Source organism: Durio zibethinus, chromosome 10 (assembly GCF_047325235.1).
Source record: "Durio zibethinus cultivar Kanyao isolate XHJ-2024 chromosome 10, ASM4732523v1, whole genome shotgun sequence".
Lineage (NCBI taxonomy): Eukaryota > Viridiplantae > Streptophyta > Magnoliopsida > Malvales > Malvaceae > Durio > Durio zibethinus.
Window position 1 is genome coordinate 13,420,807 of NC_143171.1, and position 24,632 is coordinate 13,445,438.

General features: G+C 28.7%; 1 protein-coding gene across 1 annotated transcript; it reads right to left on the reverse strand.

Annotated features, from left to right (window-relative positions):
* Positions 1-378: 378 nt before the first annotated feature.
* LOC111292660 (Peroxidase superfamily protein) lies at positions 379-2,232 on the reverse strand. The gene is made up of 4 exons (XM_022885147.2): positions 1,839-2,232; positions 1,339-1,527; positions 1,077-1,239; positions 379-964 (listed from the first exon to the last, which is right to left on the reverse strand). Exons 1-4 carry the CDS (start codon positions 2,088-2,090, stop codon positions 585-587), a joined length of 984 nt encoding a protein of 327 aa, XP_022740882.1. The 5' UTR covers positions 2,091-2,232; the 3' UTR covers positions 379-584.
* Positions 2,233-24,632: the final 22,400 nt, after the last annotated feature.

Genomic DNA, 24,632 nt, shown 5'->3' on the forward strand with positions numbered 1-24,632 from the left:
GAACTATTACTTGTTGTTATGTACCTAACATGTAAAAGTTAAAAGAGAACACCAGGTTTAGCCTAAACCTCTGTTAAGAGCTGGGATTTTTAAAACTTGCAAATTCCTCTTCAAATCTTTAGTAAGTCTTGGATTCTTTTATAAAAAAAAAATGTTAAAAGAGGAAGAAAATATATTTGTTTGAAAATATAAACTAAAGAAAAAATAGGAATATAAATGATGTGTAGTTTTGAAATAAAAAAAATAGTTAAAAGTTTATTTAAACCATATTTTCAAAGAAAGTGAAAGCTTAAAATATCCTTACTAATTTATGTTTTAGTATTATATTAAGAGTTTTTTTTTTTTTTTTTTATAAATTCCCGAAGTGAGTTCAGTTCATTTACTCTTGACATTAATTCCAGTCGGAGATTTTATAAATGTTATTATAAATAAAACATGTTTCACACCCGTTCAAACCTACAAGAGAGGCAATACGCTTACAGAGACAGGGCATGAGAGTGTGTTATTATTTTATTTTATGCAACCATGCAAATATAAATCACAGAACAAAATTTTGAAAAACTCAAAACTCTATAGTAGTAATTTCAGTTAATTTTGCGGCAATTCTCTCGCACTTCTCCCTTTGATCCTTCCTTAATATCAAGCACGCCCATTTTCACCATTGCCTGCAGGAAATCAAAGAAAAACATAGCTTGGTTCATGGCATAACCATTCACAATGGCTCTAGTTCTAGGCGTCGTATATAATACTTGATCCGAGAAAAGAACCCCATTTTTCCTGATCAACGCATTGAAGTAAAAATTGTCGAAAGTGTTTGGGGTAGTATCGAAAGGTTGCTCTGCATTGTCGCCGGTGCTACATGTTTTCGACAATGTCTTGGCGAAATCCGAATCTAGAGTAGGATCTGTGTTACTCAATCTGGCTTTGAATGATGAGCACCTTGCCACTCCCAACGTGTGTGCCCCTTCATTTATTCATTGGCAAGAATTAGATTAGATACTAATAGCTTGATTCGTTACCAAGCTAAAGTACTTAAATAACACTTGACTTTTTTTTTTTTTTTTGCAATTACTTACCAGATAAAGCAACCATTTCTTGAGCACTGAAACCTCGCTGCCCAAAGGCCTTGATCAGCTCTGAGGTGTTGAAGGAGGGGAAAGGCAGGTTGATTGTGTCTTCTATCTTAGACCTTCTTCCATCTTTTCTTCCTTTTGGTATATCATACACTGGACCCCCAGCCTGTCAAATCATTTGTTCAATATTTAATTAATAGGACAACTTAGCAGCTGATCGTGAAGGAAACCAATGATACATATAGCAGGTTAAGCAGTTTGTTACCCAGAAAATTGCATCTCTGGCGGCCATTGCAACAATATCCGCACAGGAGACAATGCCCGGGCATTGCTCTTCCAGCTGATCCTTTGCATCATCAATAACTTCATAGCCTCGCAAGCTCAAGTTTCCGGGGGAGTCCTTTTCTGCTATGTTGTCCTTTGTTGAATCAATGAGAACCGACCCATCACATCCCTAAGTCACCAATACCACCAAACAGATTAAGCCTCTATATGCCAAATTCCCAAGAAGCAGTGGCAGATCCATGTGTATACTAAGATGTCTATAGACACCCCCACCCCAAAGATTAGAAATCAAGAAAAATTGAACGACACTCAAAATTTTTCTTTGGAAACCCTTTTCGTCAATAGAATTGATAAATCAATCAACAGTTTTTTGTGGGTAAATCCTAGACGCCTCCAATGAATATCCTGGATATGCCACTGGCAAGAAGAGGAATGAAAAATGAAAAATAAAAAAGGAGAGAGACAGAGAAAGGCATGCACCTCAACAAAGCAGTCATGGAAATGCATTCTAACCAGGGCTGCTGCCAGAGTTGGATCATTTCGCAAAGCTCTGTTAACTGTATTCTTTATAATTGATTCAGCAAATGGGCAACTCATGATGTAGTAGTCCATGCGGAGACCATCTACTCCGAATCCAAAGCCGCTCACTATCATCTCCATTAGTATAAACATACTTAGTAAATTAGCCATGGCCATGATCTTTGCTAAATCCAAAGGTGAATTCAACAGCATATATATGAACAAGTAATACAAGGTATCGAGATTACTTAGTTTGCTACAAGGGAGGAGAGGAGATGCATTTATATATACATGCGAAGAATTTAATAAAGTTGATCTAAATATAAATTTAGTTGAACTTTTAATCTCAGTGATCATAATTTAAATCATGACAATTTTAAATATAAACAAAAACTGGTAATTGAAACACTTTTTTTAATAACAATAATTAAAGGTAGTGGTCAATCATTTCATCCACCAAAACTGATTAGTTGTAAACATGATAATCTTAGTTACTTAATCGCATGTAAGCGACACGTAACAAATTCACTAAACTTATTGTTAAATCCAACTTAGCCAAAATTAATGAGTCAAGCATTAATAAGACTCATTTAATTATGAAAAAAAGACTAATTAGGTTGAAGATTATTATAAAGAAGATTATAATTTGTCAATATTAATGTTTAAGAAGTACGTAATAAGACAAAACTGATCCAAACTCAGTTCGGATTCAACCTAGGTCGTTTCCCGCTTTCCAAATAGTATGCAGTGCTTCCTTTTAGTGGCTAAAAAGAAAATGTTCTGGAAAAATTTGAGAAGACATTAACCTGATCCTCCACCCTGTTATTTCTTTTACATCTTTATGGTTTAGTGCAGTGGTGGGCCGCTGCAAATTGCCCAACATAAAACTCAAAAGTTCTTCACCAAAAGACTTGGCTCTCGTCCATTTCTTAAAATTTATCATACATTGTGGGGTAGTTCCATTCTTCCCTTTGTATGCTCTTTAATTATTTGACGACTTATGTTTTGTAATCCCCATTTATATTGCCTTCTCTTTTGGTTTTTTTTTTTTTAAACATATTGAAGCTTAATTATTGAATGTATATATTTATATTAATTCTCTCACATCTCATAAATCTAATTCTCTTCTTCCCAACTACTAAAAGCCTTCATATTCCAATTTTCAAATATTACTTACCTTTCATTAAGTAAAATACATACTATGTATTGTACATATCTAAGCATAGAAAATTTGTTACAAAGTTATTAATACAAGATATATTATATAATTATATTCAAGTATTACATATAAAAAATGAATGAATTAAATCAAATGAATAAACAAACAAACGAAACAACATATAATTGGACAATCCAACATAAAGTTTGATCATTCATGAATTTTTATTTAAAATTATTTCGAATCCATTCATCCATTGATAGACGGTTAATATGGATGAAATTTGCCATGCGGTGATGCATGCGTGGCAAATTCCGTGAATATTCTAACAATGTGGTGATGGATGAATAAATTTAAAAGAATTGAAAAGATCATGATTTCAAAAGATTAAAATTTTAAATGACAAATGAAACAGAAACATTATAAAGAGAATATTGTTACAAGTGTCTTTATGCACGAGTCAGAAGAGGTGGAAGTGCATGGGAATTGGCATGCAGCTGGTTCCCATTTTGAAACCCACTTTGAGTGTCTTGTTTTGTGGACTGGGGGAGGGGACTTTGGTATTTTAAGGATGTTACACGTGGGATTCCATTCTCCCATTTCAGTGGTTTGAACGCGTTTAGCTAGATATGCTAATTGGGGGTTGGGGGGGGTATCATCATTTCCTTGGGATCTCATTGCCTTTGCTTTCGTAAGTGCTTTAACACGATCGGATTATATTTTACCTTTGTTATCTATAACTCAAAACTTTACCCGACAGTGCTAGTATTTGCAAATTTTTTGCAACACCCACGGGAGCTGGCAAAAGCTAGTCCTAACCTAAATCCAACTCAATACCAATTTAATGAAGAAAAGTAAAAAATGTAAACACCAAATAATTTGAATATGAATTAACTCGAATTTAAATGATATAAACTCAAAAACTTGAAATAATTTGACATTAAATTGATTTATCTTGAAAATTTAGTAATTTTAATTTAAAATGATCCAAATCTAAATAACTCAAATGTCAAATCCAAAAAATCAAACATGAAACGATCAAACCAAACCCAATCATTCCAATTACTACCTCTGGTGCCCATTTATTTAAATCCCTTCTTTTATTCTTGACCTAAATTTATTTAATTCTTTTTGTACTATTTTGTTTAAGGAAAATATGTTTTTAGAAAATAATTTCTTGAAAATTTCATTAATTTTTCTAAAAAAATTATATTTTTATTGTTTTGACTATTTAATGAAAATATTTATTATTGTTGTACAAATTTTTAAAAAATTTGTATCTTTTTTAAATAATAATATTAACATAATTATTATAATATTTATCATTAAAATATTATTAGATTATTAAAATATTATTATGAAAATATTAAAAATACTAATATTTATTTAAAATATTTCGATAGTAATATTATAAAATATTAATATTTATTATTATCCTATTAAAAATATTACAATATATTGATATTAAATAATATTAAAGTATGATTACTTATTATTAAAATACTGTTTACATTAATATGAAAATATTTATATTCTGAAAATACTAATATTTTATATTAAAAATATTTATTATTAAATCATTAATTTTTTTTTAAATTTTGTATTCTCTTTAAAATTATATTAACATAACTACAAATATTTATTATTAAAATAGTATGAATTATTCAAAATATATAATTTTAAAATTTAATAATGGTAATATTTACTAAATAAATATTTCTGTAGTAATATTATAAAAATAGTAATATTTATTATTATAATACTAAAAGTATTAGAATATATTGATATTAAATACTATGAAAATAGTACATTAAAATACTATTTAAACTAATGTAAAATTATTAAAATATTCATTTTTTTGTAGAATGAGAAAATGTTTGTCCAATTATGAATTGCCACATATCTAATAAAAATTCTTTAATTAATTAATTAACAAATTTTCAAGTGATAAATCGGTTATCGCGATATGATTAAATGAAATCATTCAATTAATTAATTCATTCATTCATTTTATGATTATCTAAATGTATCACTTGACAAATGAAGATAACAACTTGGCTTAACCAATCAAAATTCAAAAACTCATTTTATGGCCAGTTAAAACTCATTTATTACTCATCAAATTTATCTTTTAATTAAATAAAATAATTTAGAGATAAATCCAAATTTCAACCAATCAAATTTCAAGAATTTATGAGTCATCCAATTAAATTTCACTCATGAGTTATCACTTTTTAGCTTTAATTAAACTAAAATTATTTAGACATAAAATCAAAGAAGTTGAGTTTTCTAAAAATTCTCTCTCCTAGCAAGTTGACACTATAAATATAGTGCTCTTACAAATATAATTCACAATTTGAAAGAAGAGAAAAAGATTTTGAACATCTAAAACCTTTCCAAAGTTTCAAGAATTAAGTTTTGAAAAGTTGAAGAATAACTGAGAACTTGAAGAACATATCATTTAGGTTTAAAAATTTGCCCAAAAATCGCTTTTCAATCTTGGTCCACCCAAAAGAGGGTGATTAATTCCATTTTTCAATATCAAGTCAATAAGATCCTTGAATCATTCAAGAATAAGTTATCAAGACCCTTGAAGCATTCAACAACAAGTTTGCCGAACTCTTAAAGCAGATTTTCATGACAGAAAGAATTAGAGGATTTTATTCGCTTTGAGAATTTCCAAAGAATGTAATTTCCTTTGATAAATAAAATTCTTATTTGTCTCTAATTTTTCAAGTTTTATTTTTTACTCTTGTGTACAAATTTTTGGCATGCTCGATGGAACAATCTCTTCCTCACATCTTTTTTCTTTAAAGTTCAAGTTTTCAAGCTACAATAGCTCCCCAAAAAAACTTTTCCAACAAACCAACCTCAAGCTTGGTCAAGCAAATCTTGTAGTCTACCCTAGTTTAACAACAAGTGCTGATGTTCCTATTCACCTTTATGGCATTGATAGAGATCTTTTTGTAAAGCAATTTGTCTGCTATTTAAAAAGCGATGCCTTTGATTATAATACTAATCTTGAGCCTAAAAAAATTGATAGCTTGGAATAACTTGAATGTGAATTCTTCAATCAATTCTATAGCACTTGCCATAAAGTTAGCATAATTGCACTCACAAGTTCATGCCAATGGAAAGACGAACCTATGATTGATTACACCTACAGGTGGAGAAATTTGAGCCATAATTGGAATGAGCGATTATTCAAGTCTTTTGCCTTTGACATGTCAATACAAGGCATGAATTAAAGATTGTGCTTTATTCTTCAAGGTATTAAGCCTAAAACTTTTAAAGAATTGGCTACTTGCGCACATGACATGGAACTAAGCATGACAATTGTTGACAATCAAGGGCCTTTGATGCAAAAGCCAAAAAAAGGCAAAAGGAAGCAATATATTAGCAAAAGGGCAAAACTTTTATTAATAAAAAAGAAAGCAAATAGTTTTTTACTGCAAAATACTAAGCCTTTTAAAATATCTCTATGTTAAAAAAATCTTAAGAGGTAAGACCTATTTTTTTCAAGACAAAGGTAAAAGTTAAATCATTTTAAAGGAAAGAAAAAAGCAAATATATCATTTTTTCGATTTTGATGTTTCAAATATACTTTGAAGAACTTTTAAAGTACAAGCTAATTCAGTTGTTCAAAATGAAAAAACCTAAGAAAGCTAATACAGTGAATAATCCCAACTATTATAAGTATCATTGCTTGATTAATCATCCATTGGAAAAAGGTTTTTTTTTTAAGACAAAATCATACAACTTCTTAATAATGAAAATTTTTAGTTTGAAGAATAAATTGCAACATAAAATTTGGCATCAATAAGTATGGCTTTTCATTTCAACTTATTGGATAGGACTATGAAATTTGGTTCTTTTTACCTTACCTTACTAGCTACAAGCATAAGAAAGCAATTGGTTTTCACAAAAATTGGGGTAACACTTATTCTTAAGTTAAAGATCAAGACAATGATGGTTGGACTATAGTTATGCATTAAAAAGGTCAAAAGAAGAATCTACATAAGCTACTGAAAATGTTAACAAGAGTTAAGATGATCAAACAACTAGCCAATAAGCTCATGTTGTAGGTGATTCAAACAAAAGTAATTTTATCTAGGTGTGAAAATTTAATGGGAAGAAAAGTCTAGAAAGCCAATCACTTTGATTGAATACATGCCAACTTAGTTTGAAGAAGAAAATTTGGTTTTTATGACTAGTTACCATTGTTGCTGAAGAGGCTAAAAATGAAGAAAATAGTATTAACAAATTTGCTTATAAAGATGGCCATTCTTATATGTAGACACCCAATTTGGTCCAGGCCCGGATCAATTAGGCCTGGTCCAAATGGGTAGGCCCATTTTATTTTTTTATTTTGTATTTTATTATTTTTATTTTTATTTTGTATCTTAAGTATTTATTATTTATTTATTTATTATTACTATTGATTAATATATATATTTATTTATTATTATTATTATTTTTATCTGTTAATATTTATATATATATATATTTTTTATTTATCTAGTTATATATTTATTATTATTTATCTATTTATCTTATAAGTTATCTATTATTATTTTTATTTATCTGTTAATATTTTGGTTTATCTGATTATTTTCTTTTTAATTATCTATTAATAATTTTTTTCTTTTCTTTCTCTTTTTTTTTTTTTGGCTGAGATTAGATTTTTGGGGAATCCTACCATGAATGGAGATTCAATCAAAGTCTATATTGGATTCAATGATTGAATCCCAATCCAATGAGGAGTTGGGATTGATCAGAAACTCTTCTGATCAATCCCTATAAATAGATTCACAGATCAAAAGAAGAAACACATAGAGAAACACAGACACAGAGAAGAAAGGGAAGCTAAAAAAGAGTTTTTGTGGGTTAGAATAGCACTAGGAATCGGTGGGAATTTTTTACGAATTTTTGACGAATTTTTTTTCTAAACTATTTTCATATTTCGGTTGAATTTTTCGGTGACTTTTTTGGCCAAGTTTGAATTTTTCCACTAGCTTCCTAGTTTTCGACGACTATTTTCAAAAATCGATCAGTTTTTCGGTGAACTTCCGACGAAAAACTCAGATTCCGATGAAAATTTTCAGAATCTGACAAGATTCAACTGGAGTTCTTCGTCAGTTTAGAGAGAAGGGAGAGAAGAGAAAGGGAAGAGAGAGAGGGGAGAGGAGAGGTCTGCTGAAAAACAGAGGAATTAGCTTTTTATACCCAGTGAAAACGACGTCGTTTTGGCATTACTGTGCCTAGAAGATCCGCACATTTTGAAATCGGGTGATCCGACCTGAGCGTCAACCCGCGTCAACCTGAGTGCGAGCCATTTCTTAAGCCGAGCCGAGCGACGTCTTTGAGCCGTCCTTTCTTCCTCAAGCCGAGCCAAGCCGCCAAGCCGAGTCGTTCCCAAGTTTTTTTTTCATTTATTTATTATTTATTATTATTATTTTATTATTATTATTATTTATTGATTAGATTAAAACTGTTTAATACATTTTATTTTATTTTATTTTATTATTTTTATTTTTATGTTTAATTTTATTTTATTTTATTTTATTTTCTTTAAATAAAATTCAAAAAAATATTTTTTGAAAAAAGTTGAAAGTATCAATTTTCCTCGAAATTAAAAGTTTCTAAAAAATATTTTTGAGAAAAAGTTCAAAGTATCAATTTTCCTTAAAAATAAGTTTTGAAAAGTGGATTTTTGAGGAAAAGTTGAAAGTATCAATTTTTCTCGAAATTAAAGTTTCAAAAAAATATTTTTGGGAAAAAGTTGAAAGTATCAAGTTTTCCTGCACAAAGGCAAATCATTTTTTTCTCTTTCCTTTTTATTTTTCTTGAATTGTTTTTGTTAAATAATCCGATGATAGAGTCTCTGTAAGTAAAATAGTAGTTTTCTTGCATACTCTTGAGGTGAGGGAATTTTTTCAATTTTCTGCTAAAAGTATTAGAGTCAATTGAGAATAATTTCCAATAACTAATTACTTGGTAAATTTTTAAGGCTTATTGGATAACACAAAATTAAGCTGGTACCATCTTTTGATGGGCGTTGTGAGGGTGCTATAACCTTTCTCACACGTAACCGAATTCTCGAACCCTATTATGGTTAATAGACCCGAACCTATTCTTTTAGGGACCCTTAAACTTAGGTGTTCTCTGAGGATAGATTCTTTAGGTGGCTAATCGCACCTAGATAAAGATTGACGACGACTCCTTCTAGTTAATGTCTAGTGATAGATCCCCGGATCTAGACGTTATGATATTATGCTACAAAAATAGATTTTTCTTATGAAAATTTTTTGTTAAGATCCACTCATCACAATCAACTATTCTTCATTGTTGGATATGTTTATAAACAAAGGATCAATTAGACTTTAATAGATGATGGATCTACTATTAACATCCTTTCTTTAAAAGATAATGAAAGAACTTGTAATGCCTTTGGATGACTTGTCACGAAATCACTTGATGATTCAATAATTCAATTAAGAAGGATAAATAGCCATAAAAAAAGTTAGACTTCAAATTTTCATTAGAGATATGGAATCAAATCCATTTTTTCATGTGATTGATGCTAAGATAACATACAACATGTGAGGGCGACCATGGATACATCAAAATGGTGTATTTTTTTCAACTTTTCACTAATGCTTTAAATATTATAGAAATGGTCAAGTAAAGACAACCATTGCAGATTTTAAGCCATTTTTTTATAGCGAAGATGATGAAATTACTCAAGGTTTAAAAAATTTGACTCTTCCTCTTTTTAGCTTGGAAAAATCAAAAGTTTTTAAACCTTTATTAAAAGGATTTTTAGGGCCATTGGAAGGGCATCTTGTTAAACATAATAATTTTTCCTTACATCACACTAAAGGTTTTGATCTTAATGCTTACAAAGGTTGGATAAAAGAATAAGATGTTTTAAAATTAGTTCACAAAAGAGATGACCTAACTGAATAATGCTTACAAAGTTCATTCAAGATCTGACAAGTTTGGTGAAAGAAGATTTATCATGTTGTAACTTTTAAGACTAGGTTTGGATCCTTTTTATTAAAATTACAAATTTATAAAGAAACTTCAAGATAAATAAATGTGAAAGATGTTCCTGATAAGCCATAAAATTTAATTGAACTATAAAGGCTTTTTAGTTTTTTATCAATTGGGTATGCATTTAACACGAGGTTCAATCTTTGACCGTTTGAGTATGTATTCATCTAGAAAATAAGTTTTTAAGCATATAGGGAAAAATGCATTAAAGCTTCTGTGAGTGAGCCTATTCCTATTCATTCAAGTTTTAAACATCCAAACTTAAAAAAGAAAAAAAAAGGGTGTGCAAATTGAAAAAAAAAAAACTCTCATATTCGATGAGTCTAAGGAATTTCATAGCAAGATTCTTTTTTAAATGAAAAAACAAAGTAAATAAGTGGTGACTATTGATTAATCATTTAAAGCTAGAAAGCACACAGTCGTAACAACCTAATAGATGCCATTTCCATATGAGAAAGAGCTTGAAAAGATGGAAACTTTTATATCTAACCATATGTCTATAAAAAATGTTAATGAAAAATCTTAAAAACAAAGTCAAAATGCTCTTTCATCATTTGAAAAAGCAAATCAAGCTATAATTGATGAACTAAAAGAAGTTAACAATTAACACTAGTGAAAATCCTCGTCAAATCTTTACTAATACTTGTATATCCCCTTAAGAGGAAAAAACTTATATTGACTTTTGGCTAAAAGATATAAAAAGCCCTTAAACTATAATTTAAAATATCTAAGCCCTCTTTTTTTTTTTTTATTGCAATCAATCAATCCCTCATATATTTATTTGCATCTAATTATACCTTTATTTGGATGAAAAGTTAACATGGTTATTTTTTTTTTGTCAACTAAGATAAAATTTCATGTGACATCAATAAAATAGATGAAATTTTGCCACGTAATACAATTATTATATATGAAAATTAATCTCTATTTTCTTTCTCCCTCTCTTAATAAGATCCCTTTAAAGGCTCAATCAATTGTAGTTCAAATATTGATCCACATAATTGAATTTTATCCAATTAAGGGTTCAATTGAGTCAAAATAGAATATTAAATGCTTGATTGATTGCAATAAATTGTTAAGGGCTTAAATGATTATTGAATTATATTTCAAAGGTATTTTTTATCCTTTAGTTATGATTTTTTTATAGAGTATCGATATATCTTTGCTTTGATTTACAAGTAGGTTATGGGACTTGATCCAAAAGTTATTGTGCATCATCTGCTTGTCAAGAAAAGTGTTCAACCTATCAAGCAAGCTTAACATATTTATATCCTAACTTAATTCCTCAAATTGAAATAAAGGTGAATAAGCTCATCAAAGATGGCTTTATTCAAGAATTCAAGTATTCGCTTGGATCTCGAATATTGTTTTTGTTATAAAGAAGAATGGATAAATTCAAATTGGTGTTGATTTTTTATATTTGAATAACAGTTGTCTAAATGATTATTTTCCTCTTCTTTTGATAGATATAATGGTTGATGTGATAACTAAACATTAAGCTTTGTCTTATGGATAGGTCATCTGGCTATAATCAAATTTGTATGGCTCTAAAAGATAAAAAGCTTAAGGTATTTCAAACTCAAATAAAACATTATATTAGAAGGTTATGCCTTTTAAATTAAAAAATGTAGGTGCTATTTACCAAAGAGGAATGTAAAAGATTTTTTTATGACATGCTTTATAAAAATGTTGAATGTGATGTTGATGACTTGGTTGTGACGTCAAAGAAAATAATTAATCATCTTACTAATCTTCGTCAAGTGTTTGCACTACAAAAATTTTTTTATATACTGATGCTTGGTTAACTGATAGTTAAATTTCGTCAGTAAAAGAGACTTTTACTGATGAATTTTTAATACTGTCAGAATATACCTTACTTATACTAATACTTTATTTAACGATTGGTGTAAATAAACTTTTTCTGACGATATATGACAATCCGTCATTATAAATATATTATATACTGACGATTATTAAAGTAACCGTCAGTATAGGCTCAAAATAAAAAAAAATTATTAGCTTACAAAAAATTGAATGGGATTATTGAAGGTGTTTTTAGCCAAAAATGCCTTTAATAACCTATTCAAAAAATTTTAGAGAGAGATTATTGAAGATGTTTTTGGAAAAAAAACTTTCAATAATCTATACAAAAAATTTTGCAAAGGATTATTAAAGACGTTTGTTATGAGAAATGCCTTGAATAATTTGTTACAAAAAATTAAATAGGATTATTCAAGGCATTTTTGGTAAAAAACGCCTTGAATAATATGTTAACAAAAACACTGGAGTAGTTCAATTGGTTAAAGCATACAGCTATTAATCATAAGATTGTAGGTTCAATTCCTCCTTCTAGCATTTTGAGGGTTTTCCAAGGGATTATTGAAGGTGTTTTTGGCCATAAACACATTGAATAATCCTAATCCTAATTGATTAGGATTATTTAAGGCATTTTTGGTCAAAAATGTCTTGAATAATCCATTAACAAAAACACTAGAACAACTTAGTTAGTTAGAACATATGGCTATTAACCATAAGGTCATAGGTGTGATCCATCTTTCTAGTGTTTTGAAGGTTTTCAAGGGATTATTGAAGGCATTTTTGGCTAAAAACACCTTGAATAATCTTTTAAAAAAATTGAATAATCACATTTTTAGTCAAAAATGCCTTGAATAATCCATTAACAAAACATTGGAGCAGCTCAATCTATTAGAGCATATGACTATTAACCATAAAGTCATAGGTTTAATCCCTCCCTCTAGCATTTTGAAGGTTTTCCAAGAGATTATTGAAAGCATTTTTGGCAAAAAAGCCTTGAATAATCCTTAACAAAAAATTGAATAGGATTATTAAAAGTATTTTTGGCCAAAAACACTTTCAATAATCCCTTAAAAGACCTCAAAATGCTAAAGGGAGGGATCAAACTTACAACCTTATAATTAATAGCCATATATTATACACGATTGAACTACTCCAAGTTTTTGTTAATGGATTATTCAAGGCATTTTTGGCCTTGAATAATCTAAAAAAAAAACATGACAGGGGATTATTCAAGGTGTTTTTAGCCAAAAACACTTTGAATAACCCCATTTAATTTTTATAAGGGGATTATTCAAAGCATTTTTGGCCAAAAATCATTGAATAATCCAAAAAAATGGCAAGGGATTATTCAAGGCTTTTTTAGCCAGAAATGCCTTAAATAACCTTATTGAATTTTTTGTAAGGGATTATTAAATATGTTTCTAGCCAAAAACACATTTAATAATTCCCTCAACAAATTTTGGAAAGGGTTATTGAATGTATTTTTGGCTAAAAATGCCTTTAATAATCCATCATAAAAATTTGTTGAGGCGATTATTCAAGGATTTTTGGTCAGAAAACCTTGAATAACCCCATTGAATTTTTTGTAAGGGATTATTCAAGGCGTTTCTAGCAAAAAATGCCTTGAATAATAATAAAAAAAATGGTGGGCTTATGAATTTAAATCATTTTCTTTACCTTCTCCTCTCACTAACTCTACATACTTAATCTCTACCTCCCACCAACTCTCTCCATTTCTCACCGACTCTACAAACTTAAACCCATCAACACCCATTTTGTTTTAGAGCTGAATCAAAGTTGAAAGATCAAGATTCTCGTTATTTCTCAAAGGTATTTTTCATTTTCTGCATTTCAATTTTATGTCATCGAGCATGCCTTATTTTTTTATATTTTTGACTATATTTGATTAATCAAGACTCAGTCTTTGTCACCTTGGAAAGTAGAAGAGGGTTTGAAAATGTTATTAATATCATTGTTTTTGTTAATGGAACATCTTCAATAGGAAAAAAAGATGAAAACTTCATCTGTTCTACTATGGATTAGTGGTTTCTTAATAAATGTGACTATGGAACATGTAGTTGGGGAAGAGCTTTTTTTCTTAATTTAGTAAGTAGCTTATCCTTAGGCCTTTTGGATAAAAACATCATAGAAAAAAATCTTTTTTTCTGAAATTTTAATGCTTGCTTCACTTTTGCAAGAATTTTTTAAATAACAATCTCGTTGATTGGAAAATGAATTGTGTAGCTCTGACATTGGAGCAAGAGTTATAGCAGATCAATATGAATCTGATGTGAACAATCTTCAAAACATTGTTCAAAATATATATAGATGATTTGAGGTTTAGCTATTAGTAATAGCACCAGGAGGATTTTTTGATGCAAACTTCAAGCACCATGTTTGTAGACATTTAGTCATAGATATTAATGTTCTTTTTTTTTTTTTCTAGATTTGGTACAATGATGTTAGTTCTTGACTTATTTTAAATTTGTGGAGTATAAAACAATTTGGTTATTATTTTATTTCCAATGTTATTAAATATTTTTATTTTTTATGTAATTTTACTTTATATGAAACCATATCATATTATGATTATAAATAAATTAATATTAATAATTGAAAATATAATTAAAAAAAGTTTTTACGGACACCTTAAAATTTATACCGATGCATTTTACTATTGAAATATTTCATGCTATACTAACAGTCTATATTGACAAGCATTAACCATCGTTATAGGCAAGAAAAATTAAAACATACAAGTCTATACTGACGGGTATTAACCATCAATAAAAAGGTATAATAATTTAACACACAACAGATGCTATACCAACAGATATACATTTATTGATAGTCTTGAATCATAAGTATCTCTTTGTAAGCTATTCTAATTCCTTAAAAACTGTCAATATAAGTCTATGCCGACAAAAGATATACTGACAGTAAAAAATTCATTGGAATAAGCATTTTGACCATTAGTATGGGGTTTATGGTGCTATACTAATGGATTTTAGGATTTTACTGATGCTTTTTTTAGCATCACTATATGTTAGATTTCTTGTAGTGTTGAAAGACTTAGTAAATACTAGTTAAAGATGAATCCATTAAAATTTGCTTTCAAAATATACTCAAATAAGTTTTTAAGATTTATTATACAACATCATGGGATTAAGATTGACCAATAAAAAACAAAAGCAATTATGAAGATGCTAGAGCCACGCAATCTCTATGAACTCAAAAGTTTATAAGATATATTGGCTTATATTCGACATTTTATATCAAATTTAATAGGCTGTGTCAACTATTCAATCATTTGATGAAAAAAAATGTTCCTTTTATTTGGGATAAGGCTTGTAGTAGTGTTTTCAAAAGTATTAAAGCTTACTTGTTAAAACCCTTCTTTTGAAGGCACTTATACCTAAATGACCTTTGATCTTTTATATTATTGCATAAGAATAATCTTTAGAAGCACTTTTGGTACAAAATAGTGATTAAAAAAAAGAGATGATTATTTACTATCTTAGTAGAACCCTCAATAGTGATGAACTAAATTATTCTCCCATTGAGAAGACATTCTTGGCATTAATTTTTACATTCAAGAAATTAAAACATACTTGCAAGCTCATTATGTTTGTATAATTTCATGAGCTGACCCACTTAAGTGTCTTATATCTAAGACTATACTTAGTGAAAAATTATCAAAATAAGCTCTTTTGTTACAGAATTTTGATGTCACTTATGTTTTATAAAAGGCCATCAAAGGAGAAAACTTGTTAACTTCTTTGTAAATCATCCAATCACTGATGATTATGAATTTTTTGAAGATCTTTTTGATTAAGATATTCTTTTCATTAAATTCCTAGTTCATCAAAATTATTTTTCAATGGAGTTTCTTGCAAAAATGAAACTGAAATTGGAACAAGTGTTGTCTTTGTTACTTTAGAAGGAAAAGTGTTGCTTATGCATTTACTTTCACTCAAAATTGTTTTAATATTGTGGTAAAGTACCAAGCTTTGATCATAAGATGAACATGGCAATGGACATGAAAATCACACAATGGAAAGTGTTTAAAGACTTAGAGTTGTTTATTAACCAACTTATTTCACTTTATGAAGTAAAGAAGTTTGAACTTTTATCAAATGTCAACTATGTGAAGAAGCTTTTAGAATGGTTTGACAATGTTACTTTGAAGGATATACCAAGAAGGGAGAATAAGTAAGCAAATTTTTTAGCTAATTGGGCATAAGCACTTGAACTACCAAGTATAGAGGTAAAAGTTCCACTTTGCAGATGATGCATGCTTCCACTAGTTACTCTTTATGAAAATCAGGATACAGAGTCCAATGTTGTTTCAATTTTGGAAGTTGAAAAGGAAAATTGGAGCGAACCATTGATTGATTAAGTAAAACATGAAAAGCTAACCAATGATTTAAGGCATAGAACAGAAGTAAAACATCAAGCTCTTTGATTTATTTACTGGAAGGGAATGTTTTATCACCATTTTTTTGATGAAGTTTTTTTTATTGCTTATGAGAAGATGAAGCATTTACAACTTTACAAGAAGTTCATTTTAAGGTTTGTGGTGCACATCAATATAGAACTAAGTAGCATTTTCAAATTAAAATGATGCTATTAGCCAACAATGGTGAAATATTATATGGGCTATGCCTAGAAATGCCAAGCTTGTCAATTTCATGCTAATTACAACCATCAACCTTTTGAACCATTGTGTTTGAAAGTTTTATCTTAGCCGTTTGATACTTAGGGACTTGATTTGGTATGACTATTACCTAAGTGTGTAATTACCTAAAAATGCAATGAGGCATATTTATATACTTTTTTATAAGAGTTAATTTCGAAAGTGGGCAAAAATAACAACTTATAGAGAAGTGAAGAAAGAAATTGTTAAGACTTTCATTAGAACAAACTTTATTTATCATTATGAAGTACCTCACTAGATCATAACTAATGATGTTAAGTAGTTTGATATGAGTAAATTATGTGCATAGTTTGACTTTAAGTTGCATCATTCTTCAATGTACCATACCCCAATAAATCAGTTGGCAAAAGCTTTTAGAAAACTTTATGCAATCTTTTCAACAAAATTGTTAACTACTCAAAGAAAGATCGACATGAAAGAATGGGAAAAACCATATTGTTGATTGGTTTTGATTTCTTTTTAATGATTGTTGCCTTTATTTCGCTTATTATTTATTTATTATGGGGCATTTTTAAAGTTTATTCCTTCATATATATAGCCACTTGCATTTATAACATGAGCATTGATAATTCTATTATTTTATATAATTATCATGTCCTTAATTGATTAATTTTAAGACTTGATCAATTTTTTCTTAAATGTCAACGTAATTTTTCTAATTATTTTATATGTAGGTGAATTGGAAATATGCCCACACCTTGTGTCTTCAGTTTACAATTACTATACCTAATGGGGATTTTAGCCATGGCACTTTAAGAGCTATCATCAGGGATTTTTTTAAAGCTAAAATGAGCTACATTTCATGAAATGAAGCTACCAAGACTTGGCTAAGGAGAGTCAAAGCCGTTAGGAAGCAACTAGTGCTTGTGTGAGCTTCAATTTTTGTAATGGCTAGCTTGCAAGTGAAAAGCTAGGTTGGGAAGGCTCAAACTGACTTTGAGAGCTTAAATGAGGATAAAAGCAAGCCAAAAAGCCATGAAAAAAATATGAAATTGAAGCAAAAGAATCGATAATGAATGCAAAAGATGAGGACCCATTTCATAACTAAGCAAAAATTAAAACCATAATGAAAAAGACAAGTAACTACCATTCGTTTTGTTGCTGAGTTGCATAGTTTTTAGGGACCTTAGGCTAAAAATTTTAGAGAATCTCTCATGGATGAGGTGGATTTTTGGTGGCAAATTAGTGGAGAATCACATGAGCTCATGTAAAGTGGCATATGCGCATGGAAACCAAGTCAGCACCATGCTACCAACTTGGTCCCAAATTAGGTTTTTGCTCATTCTAGCTTTCAAATGGCTCATTTGAAAAGGGTACAAGGTTGCCAACATGTGTCTTTGATGGAGGCATAAAGATCTTTCAATGGACTACCTAAGCAAGCATCATTTGAGATGGGTTAAGTTAGAAATGCTAAGTCAAAATGTGGGCATCTAGTAGCCTCCAAAATGTTATAGAATTACCTTGGCTGTGTTGGCTGAATGAAGGGCTGGGATAGCTTATTTTGGATGGTGAATATGTTGTAAAATGTCTTAGCTTTTGACTGTAAAAAGGGGAGAGAGGCCTAGCTTTAGGAGGTTTTTTTTTTTTTCCTTTTCATTTCTTCCTTAGATTTAGGATTCTTATTTGGGGTTTGTTGGTAGCAACATTGCTAGCTAACCAGCCCCTCATTTAAGGTTTCAAACCCTTTCCTTTCTAACTTAGTTCTAGTTCTTTTCTTTGTTGTTTTTAGTTATCCTTTAGCTTATTTAAATTTCTTTCAAGTTGTAGACATATTTCAAGCTTTCTTTTATTTTGTTTATACAAGTTTATATTTTTATTTTTTGCTAGTTTCTAGCTTTTATTTCCTTTATTTTTCCAACAAATTTGCATGATATTTGAGCCTTTTGAAGCTTAAGAGGGATAACCTTGATTGCTATTTTGATGGTTTCATTATAGGGCTTCAATGGCTTGACTCATTGTGTGCTTTTATTTTCTTGCAACTTACTTTTCATACCATTTAAATTCTACCCAATCTACTTTTTGTTATTTAATTTTTCAATTTACTCACTATTTCATGTTTATTTCATGTTTTTATTGTGTGCTTAAATGTTCTCTATATGGTTGCTTTAATGCCTTAGTTATAGATGCTTATTTCTTGCACTTTTCATTCATTTTTCTCCATGCATTTTTCTACCTAGATTTTGTATAGCTTTTATTTGGTTTTTATTCTTAGTCACTTGCATGTTTTCTATCCAATTTTAAGTCCATTTTAATCTCATATTGTTAGTTCTCAATTTTCATGTAGGGTTATTTACTTTAGCTAGCATTTAAATGGTTTAGCTCATAAGATAGAATGACTTTCATAATCAGTTTTTAACCTAGTTTTTAATCCTATTCTATTTTGTTTTTGTCCTAAGTTTCCTATGCATTTTCTCTTTATTTTCCAATCTATTTTGATGCTACACGTTCAGTTTTCATGCAACCATTAGGTATTTTTACTTTTGATGGCATTTAGCTTACTATGTTAGTTAAAATAAGTTAGTTTTCAAGTTAAATTGTAACTCATTGTTTTGGCCATTTTGAGTCAGTTTTTCAAGATGTTTTATATATTTTAGTTTCATTTTCAAGTCAACTTTAAGTGTATAAACCTAGTTTTTATAGTTCCCTTAGGTTAGATCACATTTGCTTAGCATTTTGGTACATAGGCTTTGATTTCATACACTTTAGTGTCACGATTTACATTGCATATTTCTAGTCAATTTATTCAGTCTTTGCGTTTGGTTTCTATAGATTTTTTGTCCTATTTTGAGTCTATTTAAGGTCATTTAAGTAACATTTAATGTTTGCATCCATTTAGGTTACACTTTTCATTCAATAAAATTGCTTAATATGCATTTTAGCTTCATTTAAGTGTTTTAGCATTTTTATTTATTTTAAGTGCTTTGCCCAACATTCTTTCATGTCATTTTCATTTAGTTTAGATTAGATTTAGTTCTAGTTTATGCATTAAAGTTACGCTCATTATCTTAGAAGTTTACATTTAGTATATTAGGTGTTTGGTAAAATACCTCAATGAAAATTAATGACCATGTATTTAGGTTGTTAGCTTAGCTCTTAACCAATCTTTAATTTATATTTTTGGGTCATTATTTTATGCATTTCCATGTCATTTTAATGTTTAATTTTTGTTCTATACATCTCATGCATTTTAGGCTAGGTTAGGATTTTAATTACATTAATTTTCAAATTAAAAATGCTAACTTTCCATTTTATGTTTTGATAGGTTTAATTTTTAGTTTTAATTTCTGCTTCGAGGTTTTTATTCCTATCTCTTCTCATTTTAATTGCAATTTTATTTCATAATTTTAATTTTGCCTTGTTTAATTTTAGGATTTATATCTTTCCATTTTTAATAACCTGCTATTTTAGGTAACTTCTAATTTTTGTAACTTTGCATTTAAGGCTTGCTTTCCATAATTTGTAATTAATTTAGGTTTAATTTATTTGGTAATTTTGTTAGATAAATTTAGGTTAATTAATCATCTTCAAAATTTTTCATAGAACTAGATATACCTAAAATATTGAAATTGGTATTTACCCCTAGGTTTAGAACTCTTAATCCCTGAGTAGATGACATCCAAAATACTTCTAATTTTTATTACTTTTATGACCTATACACTTGCAATATTCTTAAAAGGTTAACAACAAGCATTGTACCCGAGCTCTTTTCTTCTTAGGAAAGGTAATGTACATAAGCTCTAATGAGGTGTTAACCTTTACAATGGCTAACGAAATACTCCCACTTAGATCGAACCCTTTTTCTTTGTAATTGTTATGGATGAGGATTTAAGGGCCTTACTAATCCACCATGGATGAGAGTGAGGAGTAATTTGAAAACTTTTAACTTCTTGAAATATTCAAACCAGGCATATAGAAAAGCTTAAGGAGCTCAATCTTAAGGAAAAGCCATGACGCATTCATTGTTTAAAAATGAACCAAGATTAAGACACAGAAAGGAACATCACTATAAGAAATTAGGCTCATGACGTATAATAAAACGTTATAAGCATCCGTGTTATAAAAATGATATGACATTTTTATAAATGTGCTAAAAGTTAAAATAATAGTGTTTTCAATCATTAAATGCCATAACATATAAAAATGTGAGCATATTCAAAAAATAAAATAAATGAGTGAAAAAATAAGCGATAACCGAAGGATGGTAAAATGCAACATTTAGCTATATTTGTACAAAAATGCCTCTATTTGACATAATTCAATCATGTTCATAATGGTGAATGTTGTAATTAAAAAAATTTTATAGCATTTATAAAATAATTACCACTATTTGAGTAATTATATTGTAAATACTAATTTTGTTCGGGATATTTTATTGTTTTAATTTGGGCTTGTTTTAATAATTAGGCCTCGATCATCACTTTTTTAGCCATTACATGATCCAATTTTAAATGCTCTAGTATGAGGTCCAATGTGGGCCTTATAGTGAGATCATTGCATAGGCCCAAATGAATGCCCAAAATGACTTAATAAAAGGTCCGATAAAAGATTTTTTTTTAAGGCTCCATAATGGCTTATTGTTGACCGTTAAACAAAATAATAATAAAATAATATAATAATATAAAATATAAAAGTAAAATAAATATAAAAAATAAAAAAGGCTTGACAAAACATAATAAAAAGTAAAAAAAAAACTTGAAAAGCCCAATTGAAGCCTAAGATAAAATAAATAAAACTTAAGGCCTTAAAGTATGAACCCTTATTGGAGGCCCAAGATATGGCCAAGGAAATAGTGCACCCATTTTTTTTTTATAAAAAAGAGAGAAGACTTGCATGCATGAATAGATGAAAAATGACAAAACAGAAATTGCATGGAGGCCAACATGGGAATATGAGTAGAGATGAAGCATTTATGAGAGAAACTACATGAAACAGCAGTAAAAATAGAGAAAGGGAAGGAAAGCAAAAAGCCTAGGCATGCAGTAGAAATAGAAAAACCAAAAAACTATAGTCGAAAAACAAAAAAAAAAAGAAGTAGAAACCATAAGGAAAAAAAAAAAGCAAGCAAAAGAAAAAACTAAGAAAAACTAGAAAAAAAGAGTGCAATAGTAAAAAAAACAACCAAAAAAAAGGCAATAATGAGGAAAAGTAAAAAAAAAAAATTGAAATAATATTAAAAAAGCAAAAAGAAAATTTGAACAAGAAAAAGACAGGATAACCAGAAAGATGGAGGAAGACTCATGAAGCACAGAAGAAGAAATAAGCAAAAATGTAGGCAGTAAAGGAGGAAAAAACCAAAAAAGGAAAGGTGAATGGAGCATTCAGCAAAAAAAAAAAACCAAAAAAAAGGGTAGTTGAGAGAGATAAATTGGAAGAAAAAGGCAAGAAAACCAAACAAGAAAAGAAACCAAGAAAAATGGGTAATAGAAAAGAAAAACTAGAATAAATAAATGAAAGAGGATAGTAGCAAAAAAGGTTTGAAAATTTAAAGCCTTTTGGTTGCATATGTTATTTTGTTTTTAGTATATGGCTGTGTAAATGTTTAGAGTTCTTATTTTCCTATTTTGCTTTTATTTTCGCATGGAGTTTGTATATAGAGATCTAAAGCTTCATCCTTTTTTAGGTTTGCTAGTTCCTTTTTACATGTGGATAGATTGGGGACATGGGTTATTTTGCATGTAGACTGAACACGAGAAGTTCAAAGCTTCCATTTTCCTACTTATGTTTTGTTTTCCTGCATATGATTACCTACTGCTTGTCTACTCATTGAAGTGAAAAGCTTCATCCCTTCATGTTTACTGTCTTTTCTCTCATGCATGTGGCTTATTAGGGATATGGGTAGTGTAACATATAGCTAGGAGCTAGGGATCTTATCTATGTCAGATGGTGGCACTCAGTGGTTTATCCTTGTTTTTTTGGCATATGGCTATTGTATGGAGTTTAGTTGGAAAAGGTTGTCAAACCATGGGTAGTCTTTTTCAGTAGGATTTTTTTTAGCAAATAAAATTTTTAAATAGGAAGCCAAAGTTTGTTGGTTCTTAATAATGTTTAATTTCATGCACATGTCATATCCCCATGTCCATGCACATTCCTTTTATGTTGATTAAGTTTAATTACAAACATAATTTCATTTTTTTATTGGTTGAATTTCTATGCTTATGTTAATTTTGTGTAACTTAAATCTTTTATGCTTTTGATGCAATTCATTTTGCATGCATTTTAGTTTTATGTAAAGTAAAATAATGATAATAATAATGTGTTTAAAAAAATGAAAATGATGATCTTAGAAATCTTGCCTAGATGTTGGAGGGAGTTTAAATCGTGTCTTTGAAAATTTAATTTTGCTTAGATGTTAGGAAATTAAAAGAAAATTTAAATTAATTAAAAATTGATTAAGAGAAAGGAAAATTCTCAAGATGTAAAATATCTAATGAAAAATACATAAGATTAAATAAGATAAGTCACATTGGTTGTCACATTTTTTTAGTTTGCATTTGCATTATTTGTTTTGTTCCATGTTACATTAAAAATAAAACCTTTAAAAAATAAAATTTTGAAACCCCTACCTAGATGTTGGAGAGAATTAAAAATTATTTTTTAAGAATTAATAATTTTGCTTAGATGTTGAGGAATTATTAAATAATAAAAATAATTAATTAATAATAATAATAATTCTAATGGAAATATGTAAAATTTTAATTTTATTAAAAAAATTTTATTATGAAAAATGAGCTTACTTTGAAAATGTGCGTAGATGTTAGAGATTTTTAGAAAAATTCGTAAATTAGCAAAACCCTAAAACCAAAAATGAAATCCTAAACAAAACTTTATATGAAACCCTAAACCTTAGAGGAAACCCCAAAACCTTATATGAAACCCAAACCCTAGTTGAAACCTTAAACTTTAAGTGAAACCTCGAAACCCTAGTCGCAACCCTAAATAAAACCTTGAAGCCTAAATCTACTAAAAACCCGAAGACTATCTCAAAATTTAATGATTTATATGAAAGCCTTTTGTGAAATAATTTATTCTCGAATGCCGCCTAAATGATGTGATATTTAAAATTTTATTTCATTAAAAATTTGCATATAATTCTTTAATCCTAAAATAATAAAATTGAATAAAGAATAAAAAATAAAGACAAGATTTTAAATATAAAAAGTTATACCCAAACTTTGTCTAGAGGTTAAAGAGTCAAAGTAGTCTTTTTATGTTTAAGGACTCGATCCTAAATTAACATGCTCATAACTTTTAATTGTCATTATTGTTCCTTGTTTAATTATGGCAACATTTTTTTCTACGTGAATATCTTTTATGGAAAATATTATTGGATTTAAAATAAAATTAAAATAACATTCCAAAGGAAATAATTATTGATATTTTGCCTAGATGTTGAAGAGTTACCAATAATTATCATTTGTAAATAATGTTATTTTTACTTTTTAAAGAATTTTATTGTTTATCTCAAACATAAATGATTATATTTGGATTCTGCCTAGATGTTGGAGAATTATAAGATATTTTTTTCACAATATTCCTAAATAATGATTTTTAGTTGATTTTCTTTCTTTTTTTTTTTAAAAGGAAATTGTTATTAAATCTTAAACTAAAACAGTTTTGTCCAAAACTATAGATAGCACATAATTAATTAGTACTGATTTAAATAGGCATTGTAGGGATGTTAATCCCTCTCCACACATATCCGACTGTCGAATATAATTGTGTTTTCGTAGACAAAAATTATATTTTTAATAAATTTTAAATCCATTTTATTGATTTTTTAAAAATATAAAATATTTAGGTGACCAATCACACCCTCAAAAAGATTAGTGGCAATTCATTATGTGTTTCTCTATTTTAAATTTTTACGTCAAGTAATCGAGTCTCTAGGTCGATACGTTATGATAGTTTGGCGACTTCACTGGAGACATTTTGAGAGTGAAGTAAAAAATTTTAATCATGCGCTATCAAAATTTTTAGATTTAATTGGGTTTGTTTGGTATTTAAT

Bases quoted from the DNA above. Each gene is read 5' to 3' on its own strand.
- LOC111292660 (XM_022885147.2), bottom strand. From the start codon at position 2,090: ATGCTGTTGAATTCACCTTTGGATTTAGCAAAGATCATGGCCATGGCT. The intron at 1,528-1,838 runs GTGCATGCCTTT...TTGGTGACTTAG, and splicing joins TCCATGACTGCTTTGTTGAG to GGATGTGATGGGTCGGTTCT. The intron at 1,240-1,338 runs GTAACAAACTGC...ATGATTTGACAG, and splicing joins CCAGAGATGCAATTTTCTGG to GCTGGGGGTCCAGTGTATGA.